Genomic DNA, 18,925 nt, shown 5'->3' on the forward strand with positions numbered 1-18,925 from the left:
TTTACTTTTTTGCCCAATCCCCTCCCCCATCCCACTGTATGGGGGGGTGAGTAAGTGAGCAGCTGCGTGGTGCTTAGTTGCTGGCTGGGGTTAAACCACAATAAAGAGCAACTACCTGTGCCATTCTATGCAGTAAAGATCTTGGCAATCCAATGACTGCTGTAGTGATAGTCTGATAGAATTACCAACATCTCTTTCCACCTTCTTCAGAAATGTTGACTTGTCTGACAAGAAGTCATCATATTAAAAGGAACACATAAATTCCAACGTGAAATGAGTAATAGCAAGATTCATACTTGCTTCCAGTGTATTTTATTTCACAAGTTATTAAAACTCAAGTAAAAACACTTTTCGCTAATAAAGCATAATAGACTCTACAGTATCAATGAAATGTTTTTTTTCCCAGGCATATGACTGAAATAAAGAAATAAATATAAAAAAATCAGAACTTACCTTGTGTCACTGTTTTAAGCACAATTAAAGTTGACAGGAACCTCAAAGGCATACAGGAACTCTTAAAGAAAGCTGCCGATTTTGATTTACTCTCTGTAGACTGTTCGGAAGAACTATGTGGGTTTCCCTTACTTACTATGCCTTTGAAAATATCTTCACCAAGTCTCCTCATTGTTGATGTCATTGTTGCATGCTGTTTCAAACAATGCACACAGTTAGTGTAAACATTAAAACACTGAAATCCTGTGTACTATATAGAGATACTTACGTTCCCCTAGCAACTGAATATTAAACAGCAAATTGTTTGACCATGTATTGGAATATAATCTGTATAAGAGATACTACTTTCTGTCCCAAAAGCAGTTAAACAACATTATCACCATGCCTTATCAAGACATACTTCAAAGAGACTACTTAGTGAGGGCCCCTGATATGGTGACATTATTTAAGTTTCCTCTGGTTTCAGAACAAGCTCAGCTTCAGTCAACTCTACTTTGTAAGGTTGCCTGAAGTTATATCCTGTAAAAGCATTTACAGAATCAAGGTCTAAAGATGAAGCTTAAGAACACCATACAGGTAAGATCTACTAGACTTTTCATCATAAACTATACAGAAATATTACTTCAGCATCAAACTTCACAATATGCTCATTTAAAATATAGTTTCTTATTAGCACTAAAAAGAACAGCTTACTATTCTATTGAATTCAAACTCAACATATTTACAAAGTTTCCTATCTTTTGCTTTAGCAAAAGCACTCTTGACAGCACTAGGTGCTATACTGAGTCTTCACAGCACTAGGCACTATACTGAGTCTTTACAGTATCGATACTGTAAAGACTGTGTTTTTCTTTATTATACTGCTAAATATTTTCTTATAGCATTTCCATCAATTTCAACAAATCTCATGCATAAAGTGAACCTAAAAATATTGCCTTTTCTAGTGCAAAAGTTTTGTAAATATATATATATAAAAATATAATTTCTGAGATGCTTAGACACCACAGAGTTCACACATACTTAGAAAAACTGTGTTTAGATACACAATGCAAAGTTTAAAATTAACTTGAAAATGAATTTTTTTCATTTGCCATCTGTGTTAAATACTATGAATTTATGCTTTGCAAAGACAGCAGAGTTTCTTTTATGTCTACTACCTAAAGCATCCACTTTTCCTATGTAGTTAAAAACCAAAATTCATTAATATCTTCTGTGAATTTAGTTTTTAAAAAAAACATACTGCAAGAGGACTACTTGTTTTACCTGAATACCAGTGTCTAGCTGTCTTATAGACCAGTAAATAAATTTAATCACAGGCATGTGTAGTTTAGGATTCACAAATGGCATCCACTGGAGTTGCTCAGTAGCTATAGGCAAAAGCTGTAAAAATATACAAAAGTAAAATTACATGCAGTATATGAAACTACTGTATAAGCTAACCACAAGTGAAAACCAACCAACCAAAACTCCCAACTTTCTCCTGGAGTTTAAGAGATTACATATGCAAACACTCACTGGCCAGATCCAGTACAGGTAACAGATTTTACATTTTACAGGTTTACATGCAAAAGTGGAGACAGATCATGTGAGCTCAATCTCAGTAAATCCAATCCCAATTACTATAAATCTACATATTCTATAATGAAGAAGAACAGTAAAAGATTTTCTGAACACCTCACCAATTTCCAAAGCTTGGTATCCCCAGAAAGAAAACAATAAAAGTGTTATGAGTATAGCATAGTACCACCTTTTATCAGTCATAAATCGAAACTTTAATATCTAATTTAGGCACAAAAATATTTTAAATTAGACATGTTCATCTCCTTAGAAAAAAGGAATTATGTACAGTATTACACATAAAACACAACATAAATTATCAACTGACAGAAATGACTTGAAATAACTTGCTGAAACTCTCAAGTTGAGACTGAACACCACACTTTTCTTTAAAAAGTATCTGTATGCTTTTCAAATGATAAATTATCTATTATATCTCACTGCTGGAATGAATACTGACTTATTAACAGTGATTTTGTTTTAATGACTGCATCCAAAGCATATATAAAACAGGCTGATCTGTTATAGTCTCAAAATCATTTAAAACCCCCCATAAATCTGAAAACTTATTAACACAAGCAAACAATCCAAACCCCTTTACCTTCATACACCTTTCCTGGGTGCAGGATTTTTTTGAGGTCTGGGTAGCCATAAATTTATGAGTGTCCTCTCTTTCTTCTTGTATTTTTATTTTGCTAAGGTGTTGGTCTGAGATCCAATCCATAAGAAGAGTTAAGAGCTCATAAACTTGTGAATTCAATGGTAGCTGTAATACATCCACAACATCAGATACTTCAGCTTTCAAGTTAATGATTTTTCTAAGCCAAAATAGTAACAGACTGAAATATATGAGAGTACATTAGTTCTGAAATATTATGCATAATTTAAAGGATGATGAGTATATGCCTGAAAATCTGTGAGGTAAGATACTGTATTGGGAGCCTGTGGAAAATGTTATATTCAAGGAAACAGTGATCTTGAACAGGCCATGTGTGCTTTGTTGGGCCTTGTACCTAGGGTTTGAGAAGCTTGTATATTATTAATATAACCTGTAACTTATAATATTTCTGGGAAAGGTAAACTATGTGGATCAAGGGATGGAAGGTAGCAATCCTGTGCAGGAGACCACTGTACATGGAGGAGTCAGAGACCCACCTCACAGTTAACCTGTGCTGTGCTGCACAGATCCATCAACCGCACAGTTTATCCCGTGCTTGGCCGCAGGATAACTCAGCCAGCTCACTGCAACAGGAGCCTGCGGGCAGCTCCCTCTTGGTACCAGTGATCATGCCTCCTGCCTGGCCTTGCCTTTGTCCAAAAGGGCAACAAGAAGTTCTGCTGCGAACGGCCTTCGTCAATAGAGTTGTTTTCTTGTAAGAAAATTGTATCCTAGCTTGAATGGCCAAAAAGGAGCTTCTCTCCACGGACAAGACCTGCTCAGTGTGCCCTGGGAAAAATCCACTTGGGCTCCACCTGATGCTGCACAAACACAAGGTTCCCAGCATCTGAAGGGACGTAAGATTTACTCACTACCTATATTCCCCCTCTTACTCTGTCTTATTAAAACAACTATTTCATTAAGCCATTTGCTGTCAGGCCTTTCTTACAGAGATCCAGAAAGACCCCTGCATCACCTCTCTCTCCCCCTGCCCCCTGCAGATCAGGTACTACTTGTGATGGTTTCTGGATGTGAAAAAACATGCACATAATTTATTTTCTACTTAGACAAATGGTTATAAAAGGCCTGGGAAAAGATTTTCATATACAGAGCCACTCAATTTTATGATTTATAATTCCAGTCAAATGAATCACAGGAAAACCTTTTGTGTCCTTTGCATGTGGAAGTTCTTATTTCAATGCACTAGACCTCCTTTGCTTTATTTCATACAATCCACTGTTGTTAAAATTTAAATGGGTAATTAGCATTGTTAGAAAAAGAACAAAGACTTCATGAAATTGTCATTCTCTCCCTTTACTACACTGCAATGAAACACTCTACAAATGATATCCAGAGGCCTGAAGACAGGCTGCATGAACAGTTCTCTAAAGATTTCAAAAGTTTTCTTGTATTTACCTTCAGATAACTGTTCTCCTCTTCACTCAGAACTATAACTACTGATACTGTTTATATTTTTCACTTCCAACCAAAGTACACTAAAACCTACATATGACCATTTCACAGTTTAGCCTCTAGCTGGGGAAAATCATTACCAGTTGGGAGATGTTGGTAGAGTACTACCAGAGGACTTGCTGCTAAATGGAACAACATGGAGACAGAAAGCATTTAATTAAGTGATGTAAGAAGATATTTTAAGGAAAACAAGGTGATCATTTTGGAACTGTGTATGAACACTGCATTTATTCTCTTTCCCTCATTAAAAACTATTTCTCAAAAAATAACAGTAGTACAATCACTTTTGGCTCAGAAAATTAAAATTCTTTATTTGATACTTCGGACTGACTAGTTTTTAGCTGGTGTTATTCATAAGAACAGTGCTGTACTGTAGCAGTAACCAGAATGAGTTTAAGATTTACTCTGACACAGTGAAAGAAACCAGTTACAGTGTAAGCAGGATATTAATTAAATTCACAGATGAAAGATGACATGACAGGAAAATATACCATGTAAATAAAAATATATACATATACTATATACATACACAATATGAAATCCAACAGACTTATTTTTAGCAAGAAGCTTAATTCTTTGTTAACTGCTCGTTTTCCCCCAATATAACCTGTATCTTCTTTCCTTACTGTAACTAATTCACTCATAAAATAAAATTGGAAGTTACATATTGTAATTTGTAGCAGATACACAGAGAATGTTCCACTGCCTAATTTGTCTCGAAAGATTCTTTCATATTGCCCAATTCTTACCTTAGCAATTTTTGATGTTACCATCACTTTTTCCTGCTTGACAGGTTTACTTCGTTGCACCACTTGACATATGTCCCTAGACTTCCGTACCATTAAAAACTCATGCTTCCTCTACAACAAAATGTAACAATGAATTATATTTCGCTTGTTACCTATAAAGAAAGCAGGTACCTGTAAGAACAGACCTTACTTGTAGATTCTCTAAACGAGCTTGTACTTTTCTTGCTTGACCTTCCAACTTCTTGTTCAGCTCAGTTACATCACTTAACTGAAAGAATCAGAAAATATTAAAGTATCTGTAAATTCAAAACTCACTTACTGACTTACTTATCACACTGAAATAATTTGATGTTGTTGCTGAGTGGCTAATGTGTTTAAGTTCAAGTTTTTTCTTCTGAGTACGTAAAGCGACAGCAACAAAATCATCATCCACCTCCTCAACAAATCTCAGTAATCACAGACTGGTTGAGGTTGGCAGGCACCTCTGGAGGTCATCTGGTCCAAGCCCCCAGCTCAAGCAGGGCCACTGAGAACCAGCTGCTCAGGACCATGCCCAGACAGCTGTGGAATATCTCCAAGGTGGGAGACTCCACCACCTCTCTGGGCAAACTTTTCCAGGATAAATAAGACAGCAGTAGCTCTTTGTTGACCTGCAGCCCAACTTCTCAGTTTGCAAGGGAAGAACAAGCACTACAATGCCCATCTAGGTATAAAGGCACTACACATTTGATTACTTTTCATGAAGAAGTGACATAAAAATGGAGTGCACATTTCAAGAACGGTCCAATAGTCTTCTTAATGGGGAAGGTGAAAGTTTTCTTCTCTGCAGAATGGAACAGTTACTGAGCATGCTACAAAAGCAGTTTGCTCTGTGAGAGAAGATGAGGGAAACTGCAACTTCCATTTAAATATAAGAAACATGCTTTATGCATACAACCACAAACAGCACGTTTATCACAGAAGCCCTCAGTTTGCACAGAAATGCAAAGTTTTTATAGTGAGGGAAAAACAGAGAGATAGATGGGTTGCACCAGAACCATCAACATTCTAGGAGTTAGGTCTGACCTTCTCTAAGAGAAAGAATAAGGCTCTGCTGTAGATTTTTATTGTACTCAGACCATCAGAACTGTAATTAATTCAATGAATAAAAAATGGTCAAATAGTTTAGATAGCATTTTAAGTGTCAGCATTTTAGGTCAGATTTAACAGTCAAGTGAGATGAAAATTCTTACTCTCTGTATTACTGTGAACCACTGTCCCAGTTTAAGAACTGAGAAAATACTGCCTTAATTAACATTTGTAAAAATAAAAAATATTGAGCAAACATTAAGTTAGAAGTACACATGCTACTTTTTATTTAATAGAATCAGTGCAGCAATTCAGCACAGGGTGGATTCTATTATGTTATAAAAGACCTCCTCTCCATCCACTCTCAATTTGCTTCAGAGGGCATGAATTTGTCCTTCCTAACAATTAGCTGTTGCTATTGGGTCAGAGGAGTAAGTCCAACTTTTTTTTATACTGTAAAAGATTAGAAAGACTAAGTTTCAAGTACTAGAAAAAAGTGGAGAAAGTACTTTCAGTCATTCATACAATTCTTGTCTTACAGAAACAAAAAATCAGCAATTTTGCAAACTTAACCTGTTCAAATATTTAAAATTGTTGACTGTAACTTATAAAATTATTGATAATAGGAAATAACTAATTTTACCTGTTTTCTTAAAGAGTCATTCATTTCCTTCAAGGTGTCAAATGATGACTTCAGCCTCCTATTTTCTTTAGTTATTTCTCTCAAGGCTTCTGTCAGCTGTTTAACTTCTGCCTCGTGTTGCTATAGAAACATTGAATTTAAAAACTTGATTTACAAGAGACTATTTTAGAAACAATTCTAAGCTAAGTTCCATTTTAGTGTTAAAATAATAGGACAAACTTTCAAAGATCAAGTCTGTAATTCTGCACGGCTAAATTTGCACATTCAACCAGTAGTAAGAAAAACAACATCCACACTGCATATTAAGAAAAGTTTATAAAGAAACTGATAGGAAGGTGCACAGCCTATTGCTCTTATTCTTTCCAGATGCTACCCAAAACAGATCATATCAATATGTAGATTTCCCAAACAAGTCAGATGTGGGTAGTGTTTGTGAACTAGAATCAATGACAAAGCTTTTATTTACAGATTATTCTTCCATATAATTGCAAAAAATTGTGATTCTGTTTTGCAGCAACTTTTGAGGTTTCAACTAGTTTTTCTGGCTTAGCTCACTCTAAATCACGCAGAACAAGAAACTAATCCTGTGCCTCATAGACTAGCGCTCTGGTTTACAGCACAAGCATATGAATTGTTAACTGCAACCTGCATATCCACTTCTCTTTTCCCTGAATCTTATTTTAGATTTAGTCTTCTCTGGACACCAGTGCTCTCTTTAAGTACCTCAGATTTGATAAAATGGCAAAATTTTATTTTACTGAAAATATTGTAGCTATATGTACTTACTATCTTTCATCTCTCCCCTTCCATGAATTCACTACTCTTCACTCATTCACCCACTCATTCTCTACTTTTCCATTTCCAGTCATACCCTCTCTTCTACATGTGCAAATGACAGAATTAAAGCACAGTAGAAGTTTAAAGGATGCAAGCCCTGAAGACATCCTTCTCTATATTTCTGCTTGGAAGTTCAGTAACTTCCATTCCAGCTATACGAGAAAACCATCTACAATTCCTCTTTTCCTCAAATGCGGCTCTTCTGCAGCCAATAGGATCAGAACAGCTGCAGGTAGGACGTTCTTGTCTAAAGCGCTTACCCACACTTGCCTACGAAGACAGAGAATCACAGAATCATTTTGGTTGGAAAAGCCCTTTAAGGTTATCGAGTCCAACTGTTAACCCAACACTGCCAAGCCCACCACTAAACCATGTCCTAAGCACCATGTCTACACGTCTTTTAAATACCTCCAGGGATGGTGACTCCACCACTTCCCTGGGCAGCCTGTGCCAATGCCTGAACACCCTTTCGGTGAAGAAATTTTTCGTAATATCCCTCCCCTGGTGCACCTTGAAACTGGTTACTCTCATCTGTATGAAATGACAGATCCCTTTTTCATACCAATAAATAGGCAGATGCTGCCAACATACAATTGAGCGCACCCTATCACATCACATGGAATGTTTCACTTTCGTTTTCTATATACACAGTTCAGAGCTTTAAATAAAGTTAAATAGCTCCTCTAGGAAGAATCAGTAGAGAAAAAAAGGTAAGAAGAACCAATTCAGTTGTTAAGCCATAGGGTTGTAAGCGATGCCAGGATGTCTAAGCCATCCACTTCCATAATCAAATTGGGTGGTGTCATCCATATCATAACCAGCTATACCATTTCACTCCTGCCAGATGTTTGCCTAGTCTCTTCTTAAGTCCCCCAATACTGGAAACACTGCAGTCTTACCAATCTACCTGTTAGTATGCCTAACTATTTTTGTTAGATCTAGTTTTTCCTAATACTTAATCTAATTTTCCCTTACTACTATTACTTCTACCATGTAGAAGTCATTCTACTCTAGTCATTCTAGACATGAAAAAAATACTAGTTTCTTCCTCTTTGTGGCAGCCTTTTATGTAGCTGAAGATTGGCACATTCACCCTCAATTCATCCTGTATGTTTAACCCATGCATGCACTCATCAGCCTCTATTTCTGTAGCTGATATGTCCATTCAAATGCAATACTGTACACGTACACCTTCTGAATAGTATACTGTTTTTTTCAGACCTGCCACATCTTCAATTTGTCAAGATCAATTTTAATCCTAATGTTCTATTTCAGCATGCTTGATATTCCCCCTTACTTGCTATTTTCTTCAAATTTAATAAATGTGCTCTTTCTCACTGTCAAACTTCTTATTGAAAATAGCAAATACTGGACTGAAAAGATATTCCAGAATCTATGTGCATTCCTTCAACTCTACCATGAACTACTGTCTCACTACAGCTTTACACCAGCTGCATTACATATATATTATACTTTCCTAATATGATTATGAAAATGCCATGCAAAAAACATATAAACAATTTCTATTTAAGTCTAGACATATGTATAACTACTACTCCTCTATTAGCAATGCCTTTTACCTTGCTGTAGTGGAAATGAGACTGATCTGACAATTTATGATTAACATACACTAGTAGTTATTTATTGCATTGTTTTCTGCATTGTGCCTCCCGTGGTTTGGTCATAGCTTGTTTCAGGATTTATTTATTTAGAGAACTGAAAGTTGATGGCTGTACAACACTTTCCCTTTTGAAAAGAAAGGCACCACATTTTTTAAGTCTTCTAATACTCCATTTGACCTCCACAAATTTTCACAGATAAACCACTAATTTTTCCTGGGTTTTCATCAGCCAGTTCTCTAACTGGTGTAACATTCTTATAAGCTCATAAGATTTGAAACATCTAAATTAAGACCTTAACCTATTTCTTCCCCATTCAAAAGTTGAGGTCCTGCTCCTCTGATGCCCTTTTCCCCTTTTTAACATGTAGTCTATCCTCCCTCAACAGCTTGTGGGAAAGGTTTATCTGCACACTTCAAAGAAGTGTAATTTCTCAGCTTATGGTTTTGACACAATGTATGTATACTTAAGGACTTCTCTTGATGACCTTCAGGATAATAACCAAAAGTTTCTACAAGACCTAAATTCAATAGCAAATGCTCACAAGAACAGTGGTGTTAATTACTACCTCTTCTTATAGCAAAATCATACAATTTCATTTCTTCCCACCCCCCCAAAGTTAGGTTGATCTTTTCTTCCTTTGAACTTTTTGAATGTTTTTTTTTGCTAACACTCTCTCTGCAATAGCTGTTACGTCTTAAGATCTCATTGTGTCTTAAAGCCTTCCCAAGGAAATCTACTTCAACTACAGCTAATGCAAAGATACTCATTTAAGTTACATACAATTACAGATCATAATTTTCTCTAATACTGGTCATACAGTTTTTGCTATTTTAGGAACAAGTTACCTTCTTTTCTAAATTGTAACAGTAAAATGTACCTATGCACCAGACAACTAAATGCACCACCCTGAAACAGAAGCCACACAATAACCCTAACTGTATTTTTTGGTACTTTTTACATAAACCCTTTATTTGGGGATTTCAAGCACTTTAAAGAAATAAGCATTATATCCAGCAAACATATGATGGCTGAAGATAAGTACAAACGAGTTAAATGGCATTTAGAGCAATAAACATCATTAAATATGTTACTGCACCTCTTTTATAATTCCAAATTTTGTGTGAACTTCTTCCTCAACACCTCTTATTTTAGCCAAAGCTGCTTCATGTCTAAAAAGCAATACTTCTCGCTCTGTTAGCAAATGCTCTCGTTTCTGCAGCTGCAGAGCACACTCCTGCTGTGCTGAACTTTCTCTCTGTATCAAGAAAAAGTTGAAATGGCTTTAAAACCCATGAAATTGTCACAATTTATACTGAATTTGAATTTTTTTCTCCCAGAGATACGCTAAACTTTTTGTAAAATTATAGAGTCTTACATAATAGCTTACTAATTAAATGTATCCTGATCTATGTTCAGCTTCCCCATGTTAACCCAAATGACTTCGATGTGTGTCAGGATGGCTTGGCCTCCCAAAATACAAAATCCAACTCTATATGGTTGTTCAAGTATAAACCTAGAGAATTAAACTTAGGCTTTTGCTTCCAAAAGTTTTGGATTAACCGTAAGACAAAACAGAGTCTGATGTGACTGTCTACATTGAACACCAGATTACTCTACTGTTTTTTCAAATAGCGGGAAGCATCCCTGAAAAAGTGGTAAGGAAAAAGAGATACAAAATTATTTTTATCTCATATGGTGCAAAAGACAGTCCTGGCACGGAATCTAGCAGAAGCATGGGAGCTTCTACAGGATAAAACCATCCAGGAGGTTCTCTGCTAGCAGCCTGGACCTGCTAGGGAATGAACTGTTGGGAATCCCCAGCAGCACAAAAGTAGAGATAAGGCAGAATGGAGGGTTTTTGCAGGAGGCTGTGAAGGCAGGCACTCTCAAAAGCCTGGAGTCAGGAGAATAGGTTCAGATGCTCTCAGGAGAAGCAATGGTTGCAGGTGTTTCCTTCCATGCCCACAGTGCATCACAAGACATTCTTGATGGAGAAGCATTGTGTTCAAACTCCCTCAAGCTGAATTTTATCTGATCTACCCACTATGCAAGTCCAAGCACCACTACCAAATCAGTGAATTAATTTAGGGGAAGAGGCAGATGATGACAGAGATTTAGTGTGTAAGTCATTGTCATTAGTATAAGTAATAGTGATTTAGTATATAAGTAATTTCCGAATTCCCTGTCAAAAGTGAGAATCTTCATAACATTACTCAACAAAATTTTTAAGGTGATTCCAGTTCCTACCTGGAGCTTCTGATGTATAACAAATAATTCATCATAAATTTGACTGATGTGAGGTGGTATTAAGCCTTGACTATTGCATGCTTGAGCATCAGTTCCACTCACAATTTTCCTTACCAAACCATTGGTAATATTTTGGTCTCTATTTTCTTGCATATTTGCAACCAAATGGGATGGTAAGTTGCTGCCTATGGAAAGAAAAAAAAAACATTTTACATTAAAAAATTAGTCCTAGATAAATGATAACATGATTGTTGCTCCAGAAGAGTGAAAATTTATTTTAGGCATTTAGAGTGACAAGTATAGAGCAAGAGGTACCAAAATGAGACATTAATCTCTTAAAGAATTATGGAGATTGCTCAGAGCTTGTTTGAATTGATCAGGGATCAACGGAGTTTTATAAGTAAAACTATGCCCTCCACTTCAATACAGAAATCCCACAGATATCTGTATGAAATCTATGCACAGACTGAATCATGATGTAGCCAAAATCTTCCATTACTTTTGTAAGGGCTTCAGGCAAGTGATTCACTGCTGACTAGACCGTGGCCTGACATGTAAGTTAACAGAACAAGACTTAAGAAACTACTGGACACAACATGAGAAACTGCTAGACATGACAGATTACAGCGTAAGAAGCTGATGAAAGTTGCAGATAGCACAGTGAGGAATGGCTGCATTTCACAAACAGTCAAATGGCCAAAATTCACAGATAACTGAAGGGAAGCATTGGGATCTTTTGGTGAGCGATGTCTTGCAAGGCCAACTGCACCTAGGTGCCACATCAGGCCAAGATTACCTAGGTGACAGTATCAGAAATACAAATTTGAGTACTGTGCTGGTTTTGGCTGGGATAGTGTTAATTTTCTTCATAGTAGCTGATATGGGGCTACATTTTGGATTTGTGACCAAAACGGTGTTGACAACACAGGGCTGTTTTAGTTATTGCTGAGCAGTGCTTGCACAGCGTCAAGGCCTTTTCTGTTTCTCAGCTCACCAGCGAGCAGGCTGGGGGTGCACAAGAATTTGGGAGGGGACACAGCTGGGACAGCTGACCCCAACTGACCAGAGGGATATTCCAGACCATATCATGTCATGCTCAGCAATAAAAGCGGGGGGAAGAAGGAGGAAGGGAGGACATTCGGAGTGATGGAGTTTGTCTTCCCAAGTCACCCTTACTTGCGATGGAGATGGCTGAACACCTGCCTGCCCATGGGAAATGGTGAATGAATTCCTTGTTTTGCTTTGCTTGTGCGTGCAGCTTTTGCTTTACCTATTAAAGTGTCTTTACCTCAACCCTCGAGTTTCCTCACTTTTACCTTTCTGATTCTCTCCCTTCCTACTGGGAGGGAGGTGGAGAGTGAGCAAGCAGTGCTTGGGGCTGAGGTGCCTGCGGGAGTTAAACCACAACAGGTACAGATGTAGCAAAACTCAGGCTGATGAGGAAAAAGTAATTAGGGATAGGTTGTTTATTTGGCAGACAACTACAGAAGAGAAAAGAAGAACAATGGGAAGGAGCATCAAGAAACAGCAAAAAGGTTACTGGATAAGCAAATGATGCAATCAGGGCTAATTGGTGGTATGCATTAGGCAGCCCTGTGGTTGATCATCCATCACAGCTGGAGCTAGACGAGAAACTAAACCTGTTGCTCTGCCACAGTGTGTCTGCTTCAGGGGTGAGGAAGGAGAGCATAACTAGTACAATGCCACACAAATCCTAACAGAAACAGAAAAAAAGGGAAAAGAAACCAGAAAAAATTTAGTCATATCTGAAAGAAATGTGTGTGATATTTATCAGAGTTTTGTGTTTATTTTGCCTTTGATCCCAAATACTGTAAACTATGCATTTTTCCTGGTGCAATTAAATTTTATTTTATTTTTCCTTTTCAGAAAGAATGTGTTTTCAGAAAGCTGTCCCTCCCCACCCATGTAATACAACTCTGGGTGAGAGTCTATTACAGTTCCATTGATCTGTTCTGCCTGGCTTTGAGATTCCTTTTAACCCCTTTGGGGCTGGTTGGCTGGCTATCTGTCTCCACACCTTCAGAAGAATACATCAATATTCGTCTAAACCTAAAACTCCCCACAAGAGACAAAGCTATACCAACTCACAACTCCTCCGATTGCAGCAGTATTTTCAAACATTTGCAGTGAATGAATGCCAGCTGGTCCCTGCTACAATCTTCTAGTTAGAATTTCCTGAGTTAACCAAATAACATAATACTCTCCCTCTACCCATTTACCAGTTTTTCATACTTAAACTGACTAAAGACATCTGACTTAACAGACTTGTAGTATTTGTTAATGCAGCTAGCTACTTAAAACAAAATAAAACAAAAAAACCAAACACCCCCCCCCCCCCCCAAACTCACCCTGTTTCTTCATTTATTTTATAAAGTTACCTGGCAGCCAGTTTCATAAAAAGTTAATCTTTCTTTTTAAAATGTATGCTAGTATTGCATCAAGTATGTGTGGACCTCCTAAACTAATTCTAAAGGAGTTACTCATACTTACATGAAAGGTTAAATCCCCAAATTAAAATACATTTGAGTTGGCTATTGTATTTCTGAACTGAATAGAAATACATTTACTAGAAAGTTTTTTAAATTACATGTTGTACTTCACAGAGTTGCAAGAATATTTAAAATTCAGTATTTATTACCTGTTTCCACATATATAGCTGGATTTTGAGCTGCATCAGTTTCAGAGCAATTCATGGACTTTTCTTCTATTTCTAGACCACTTGAATCACAAAAAAAATCTTGCTCATCACCAAAACTAAAAAAAAAAACCACAAAAATCCAATAATCTCAAAATACTCAGTCCCTTTCTAACACGCTACACAGAGCACTGAGAGAAGTCTATAAAAATGTAAACATTGCTCAGTCTAAGATTTTGATATTTGATAACAAATATCAGAGTTAAATCATTTGAATGGAAAGCATTATTAGTCACAAGGTTTTAAGCACAACAATTAGTAATGTTGCTGACTTAAAAGTAACAATAACTAGAATTTTCAGGCTGTAAGCACACGTATGCAGTAGGTAAAACCAACACTCTTCTCTCGCCACCAACCACCGAATTCCGGGAAAGTTAAAAATACAACCCCCCCCTCTTTAAATTATTTTTTAGTATTTGGTGTAAAGTAGCCCTGAAAAGAGATTTCTTGGCTTTTGGAATGCAATTATCTCTAAATACACTTAAAGCTGTTCATCAGTCTGAGCTATTTGCTTTCCTCTTAGTTCAGTTTATAACACCGCTGTACCCCATTAGCAACTCCAACATACACAGATTAGATTAGAAAGTGAGCGTGACAATGCTTATCAAAATCAGCATTCACACTATTTCATACATCGGCCACAAATAGTTCTTTACTTAACAAGAAAACAAGAATCTTAAAACAACTTCTGGATCTGTGCAATCCGAACGTATTGTTTACTCATGGTTTATCTGGATTATGAGAGATGATAAAGGAGAGCTGGAGAGAAAACACCTCTTACCAATCCCAGTTTTCAAAACTTTGCAAGAAATCACTAGAAGATCTGATGCTGTTCTCTTTTCCACTTTCAGCAAATTCTGACTCTAAAGAACATTTGGATAAAGAAATAGTGGTATTTTCCAGTAAGCTGTCCATGTCATCTGGAATATATATAATAGTAACAATTTTATGTTGCATTTGAGAAACTGACATTGCTTATTGCAAGTGCTTGCCATGTAATCATATAGGTTTAAGAACCAAAAAACCACTGATGCAGTCTAACAAACGAATGAAGAATTACAAAAGCTTAAAACTATAGGACAAATTATTTAGTTTTCAAACCAGATTTGTCTTTCTGAAGTTTTACAGCTTGCCTTCATAAACTAATTTTTCTATAACCAAAGTCTGATAAATACATTGGTTTACCCTGCTGTTCACATGCACCAGCAATGTGTGTAATCTCGAGACGCCCAAAGACATTCTAAATATTAAACGTATATGCATCTTTAAATTAAAGCCAAATGTATGCATTATGAGGTGGACTGCTACCAACTACTTCAAGCAGGACTTAAACACAAACAGGTTGGGACCCATTGTTTTAAAGCACCCTTTGTGCTCTTTATGTGAATATTAACATTCCTAGGCTGACTCCCAGATATCACAACCCCCTGATCGAGAATATCTACCTATTTAAAATGAGAAAATACAAAACTACTTAAAATAAATTTAGGAATTATACACTTTTTAGTATATATTTTCCCTGAAAAAGACATCAAAGCACCATTGTTTGCTATTACCTTTGTATGCTAGGAAGTTTCTGCTCTTATATTTGGTGTGTAATGCTCCTGAAAGGCAATCCTACAAGAAAGCACAAACCCACTGTAATACAGTCAGAATTTTCAGGGACAGCAAATGTTACAACTTACTTGTTTAACAGTTACAACACCTTGTGACAGAACACTTATTACAAACTGCTGACTTTGAAAAGGGAATTAGGTTTTTTTTCAATATATAAATGTAAGTGGCCCTCATTAATACAAAGAGGCAAACGTATTCCCCACAGTCTGGCAATAAAATATTCATAGTGTTACACGTTAAAATATTTGAGAGGCTGCAAGACACTATGAAGACAGTAACATAAAATAAGGGCATAAAAGTAGGATCAGGTAATCATGGAAACAGTGCCATCTATCTTTATATCTAGGCTTTTTATGTCAAAGTTTCCTGCTCTGCTTTTCCTAACTCGTAACTACATACTAAGAAAACAAATGACACAAGTATGGGGCTACAAGCAAATCAATTCAATGTACATTAAAAAAGATCAGACTCAAAGCAGCTCTCGTGATCTTAGCTGTGTTTCACTGCATCTCTCTGCTATGCTCTAAATGATCAACTGCTGTATTTTGTTGTACTTAAATACTGCTTTTTAATGAAATAACAAAACACACAAACAAATCTAGCATTCCTTTCCTTGCAAGCATTATGCTTTAAAGTCTCAGTGACAGTTTTTTAAAGACAACTTCTGAAAATTATTTTTCTTTAAAGAACAGTTCTGTAATTCAAAGCAGAATATTCCCCAGGGAAAACATAGCATCTAGAGCACCACAAAATGCTACCCAAGTTGTGAATCCTTCTGGAGGAACTAAGGGCAGATAAGTCCAGATTTTAGCTGCTAAAGAACTCAAATCCTCACCTCATATTTGGGATGATTCCTGATCCTAAAATGGCAAGTCACGCTTCCTCAGGAAAAAAGGCTGATTTCTGTATTCATTTGATGATTCCCAGGACCAACTTGATCTCCCAGTCCAACTATGTGTCTAGCTCAAATCTGGCTTTCAATCCCTCCCAATCTTGGCTGCTCATGGGTATTTTCACAACATATTACTTCCCTTGCAGCATGAGTCTGAACACTTAAGGTGTTGGACACAGTGGAACCATTTGACCCATGGAATACAGATGCAAGAAACTGCAAAAATTTGTCTCAGTGAAAGACAAACAGACTTCAGACAAAATAAAAACAAGTGCCTCGCCAGTGAGTATTCCTTCCACAAAGTGTCAAAGACTTTTGAAACACCAGCATCTGGGAGAGGTCTTTGCTGCTGGGTTTTTAGGCAGATCAGTTTCCTATTCTACTGTGCAGACCCATAAATGCTTATGTCAGCACAAGTAATGGAAACAGAGGAATCTCAATGCTGTTCATTCATATCGGTGCAAAGAACCTGGCGTTCTGTGGTGTAAAATATCATTGCTTTACCTCTGCAAGGGAATGATACCCAACGTAATTTACTGCCTGGTCATTATGGCAGTCTCTTACAAGCTATGGGTTTGATTCTCGTCTGGTTTACTAGACACGGAACAATTTCCTGCTCCCTGAAAACAGAGCTAATCGCTAGCTTTACAATCACAAACACTCCTAACACATTCTAAATAAGGCTAGCAACTAGTGTGGCAAAGGAAGACACGAAAGAAATGAGTTATCCTATTATATGTATTTTATACAATGCCTAGTATACTATTTCTAAGAGGATTCACATACTATCTTGCCCAACTGGCAGGCACGAGAAGGTTTTAGGCAAAAACTAAGTGCCAAGCTGCTCAGACCGTGTTTTGGGAGCGCACAAAACTTGGAATTGCGATTGCCAGGGAAATTCCAACTTCAGAGAAGGATGACTCCAGCCCTTCCACTGCAACGCAACCAGAGCAGAAGGACGGGGGTACGACTAGAAAGAACACGCTTTCCACGTAAGCTCCCAAAGTCTGTTTAAATCCCGTTTTTTGGCTCTCACCGCCGACACGCGTATGTAATACCACAGCGCTTACAAGGAACCCCACAGGAAGAGACTCCCCGGCCTCCAAGCGCCTCAGGGACGAGGCGAGGAGGAACAGCTTTCCTCCTCCTCCTCCTTCCTCCCACCTCCCTCCCCAGGCTCTCCCGTCTCACCCCCGCCGGCCCTCGCAGGTAGCGCCGCTGCAGACGCCGAGGGGAGCGGCTGAGGCCGGGGCCCGCCATTCCGCACCGCCCGGGCTCGAACCAACCGCCACCACCGGCGGGCGGCGGGCGCAGGCGCGACAGAGGGAGGGCGGGAAGGCGGCGGCGCGCAGGCGCAGAGCCCGTTGCCCCGTGGAGGAGGGAAGCGGCAGCTTCTGAGGAGAATCTGCGGCTCCTGAGGAGAAGCCGCGGCGGGGGCTGGGGCAGGGGCGGCCGGTGCTTCCCGCCGCCCTCGGGACAGGCTCACCACAGCAACGGGCGGTTCGCTGGTCCCGGCAGGACAGCCAGCCCTTCCCGCGGCGGGGGGGTAGGTCCCAGCCTCACACAGGCAGCCGAAGGCGGGTGGGGGTAGTGTTGTGCAGTCTAATGGTTGGGGAGGAGGTTTGGATTAGTAGTACTGCTATCCTGTGGAAAAAAACAAAGCAGAACAAAAAAAACAAACCGAAAACAACCCAAAAACTCAGGCAAAAAATAGCCTTAGGCTGCATATTTCCAACTAGCAGACCATAACATCAGATCAGTGACACTGAGGAAAAAAAACCCCTTGATAATGCCAGCACTGAACTGTAGATTAAAAGTTTAAAAATAAAAAAACCCCAACAAACCCACATTTAGTCATACATATTCACTATCGAGAGACAAAGCTTTAAAAGATAAACCGACCCTGGCCGACGCACCCTCCAGTTACTCAGTTCTGCAGCAAGGTCAGTGCAGTCTGTGTCAGGAAACAGAGCCAATGTAAACATTTAATATAGCCAGGGGAGCTACATCATAGCACGAACAGTGGGTTATACTGCAGCATTTCAGGCAAAATCCAGATGTTAAGTACATGTTTTTCACTCAGCTAAGTAATTCAGAAATAGTCTATGTACAACAAAAAAGGTGGTACACTTTTCTAACAAAATACCGATCAAAACATTTAAGAACCATTCTTCAGCTTTCAAATACTGAAGTGCTCTTGAGGGACTTCAGACCTGCTGGCTGCCTCAGCTTACTTTCCACAGATTAAACGCATGAAGTTCCAAAGGCCTTCAGTTTACTGACCAGCAATTAGCACCTACAATTTGCATATTCAAAATAGAGATCTAAGAGAGCAGGAAGACAAATTAGGCAAGTTTTCCTTTTTTTAAACAAACCAAAGGGAAGACAAGACA

At 38.2% G+C, this 18,925-nt stretch overlaps 1 protein-coding gene across 8 annotated transcripts in view; it reads right to left on the bottom strand.

The window, feature by feature from the left end:
• The window catches only part of CCDC138 (coiled-coil domain containing 138), a 52,755-nt gene extending 34,930 nt beyond the window's left edge, over nt 1-17,825 (bottom strand). For 4 of the 8 annotated variants that reach the window (XM_049834343.1, XM_049834342.1, XM_049834341.1 and 1 more), the window contains exons 1-12: nt 17,724-17,825; nt 15,580-15,640; nt 14,805-14,943; nt 13,967-14,082; nt 11,308-11,492; nt 10,157-10,315; nt 6,602-6,721; nt 5,081-5,158; nt 4,891-5,001; nt 2,612-2,776; nt 1,717-1,833; nt 454-646 (exon numbers count right to left, since the gene is read on the bottom strand). In XM_049834343.1, coding sequence (XP_049690300.1) covers nt 454-646; nt 1,717-1,833; nt 2,612-2,776; nt 4,891-5,001; nt 5,081-5,158; nt 6,602-6,721; nt 10,157-10,315; nt 11,308-11,492; nt 13,967-14,082; nt 14,805-14,943; nt 15,580-15,640; nt 17,724-17,792 — 1,513 coding nt within the window. In that variant the 5' untranslated portion in view covers nt 17,793-17,825. Of the gene's footprint in view, nt 1-453; nt 647-1,716; nt 1,834-2,611; nt 2,777-4,890; nt 5,002-5,080; nt 5,159-6,601; nt 6,722-10,156; nt 10,316-11,307; nt 11,493-13,966; nt 14,083-14,804; nt 14,944-15,579; nt 15,662-16,475; nt 16,802-17,723 lie in introns of those variants that run through there. The other 4 variants (XM_049834344.1, XM_049834347.1, XM_049834346.1 and 1 more) reach the window with 4 other exon arrangements.
• Nucleotides 17,826-18,925: the final 1,100 nt, after the last annotated feature.

Source organism: Accipiter gentilis, chromosome 31 (assembly GCF_929443795.1).
Source record: "Accipiter gentilis chromosome 31, bAccGen1.1, whole genome shotgun sequence".
Taxonomy (NCBI): Eukaryota; Metazoa; Chordata; class Aves; order Accipitriformes; family Accipitridae; genus Astur; species Astur gentilis.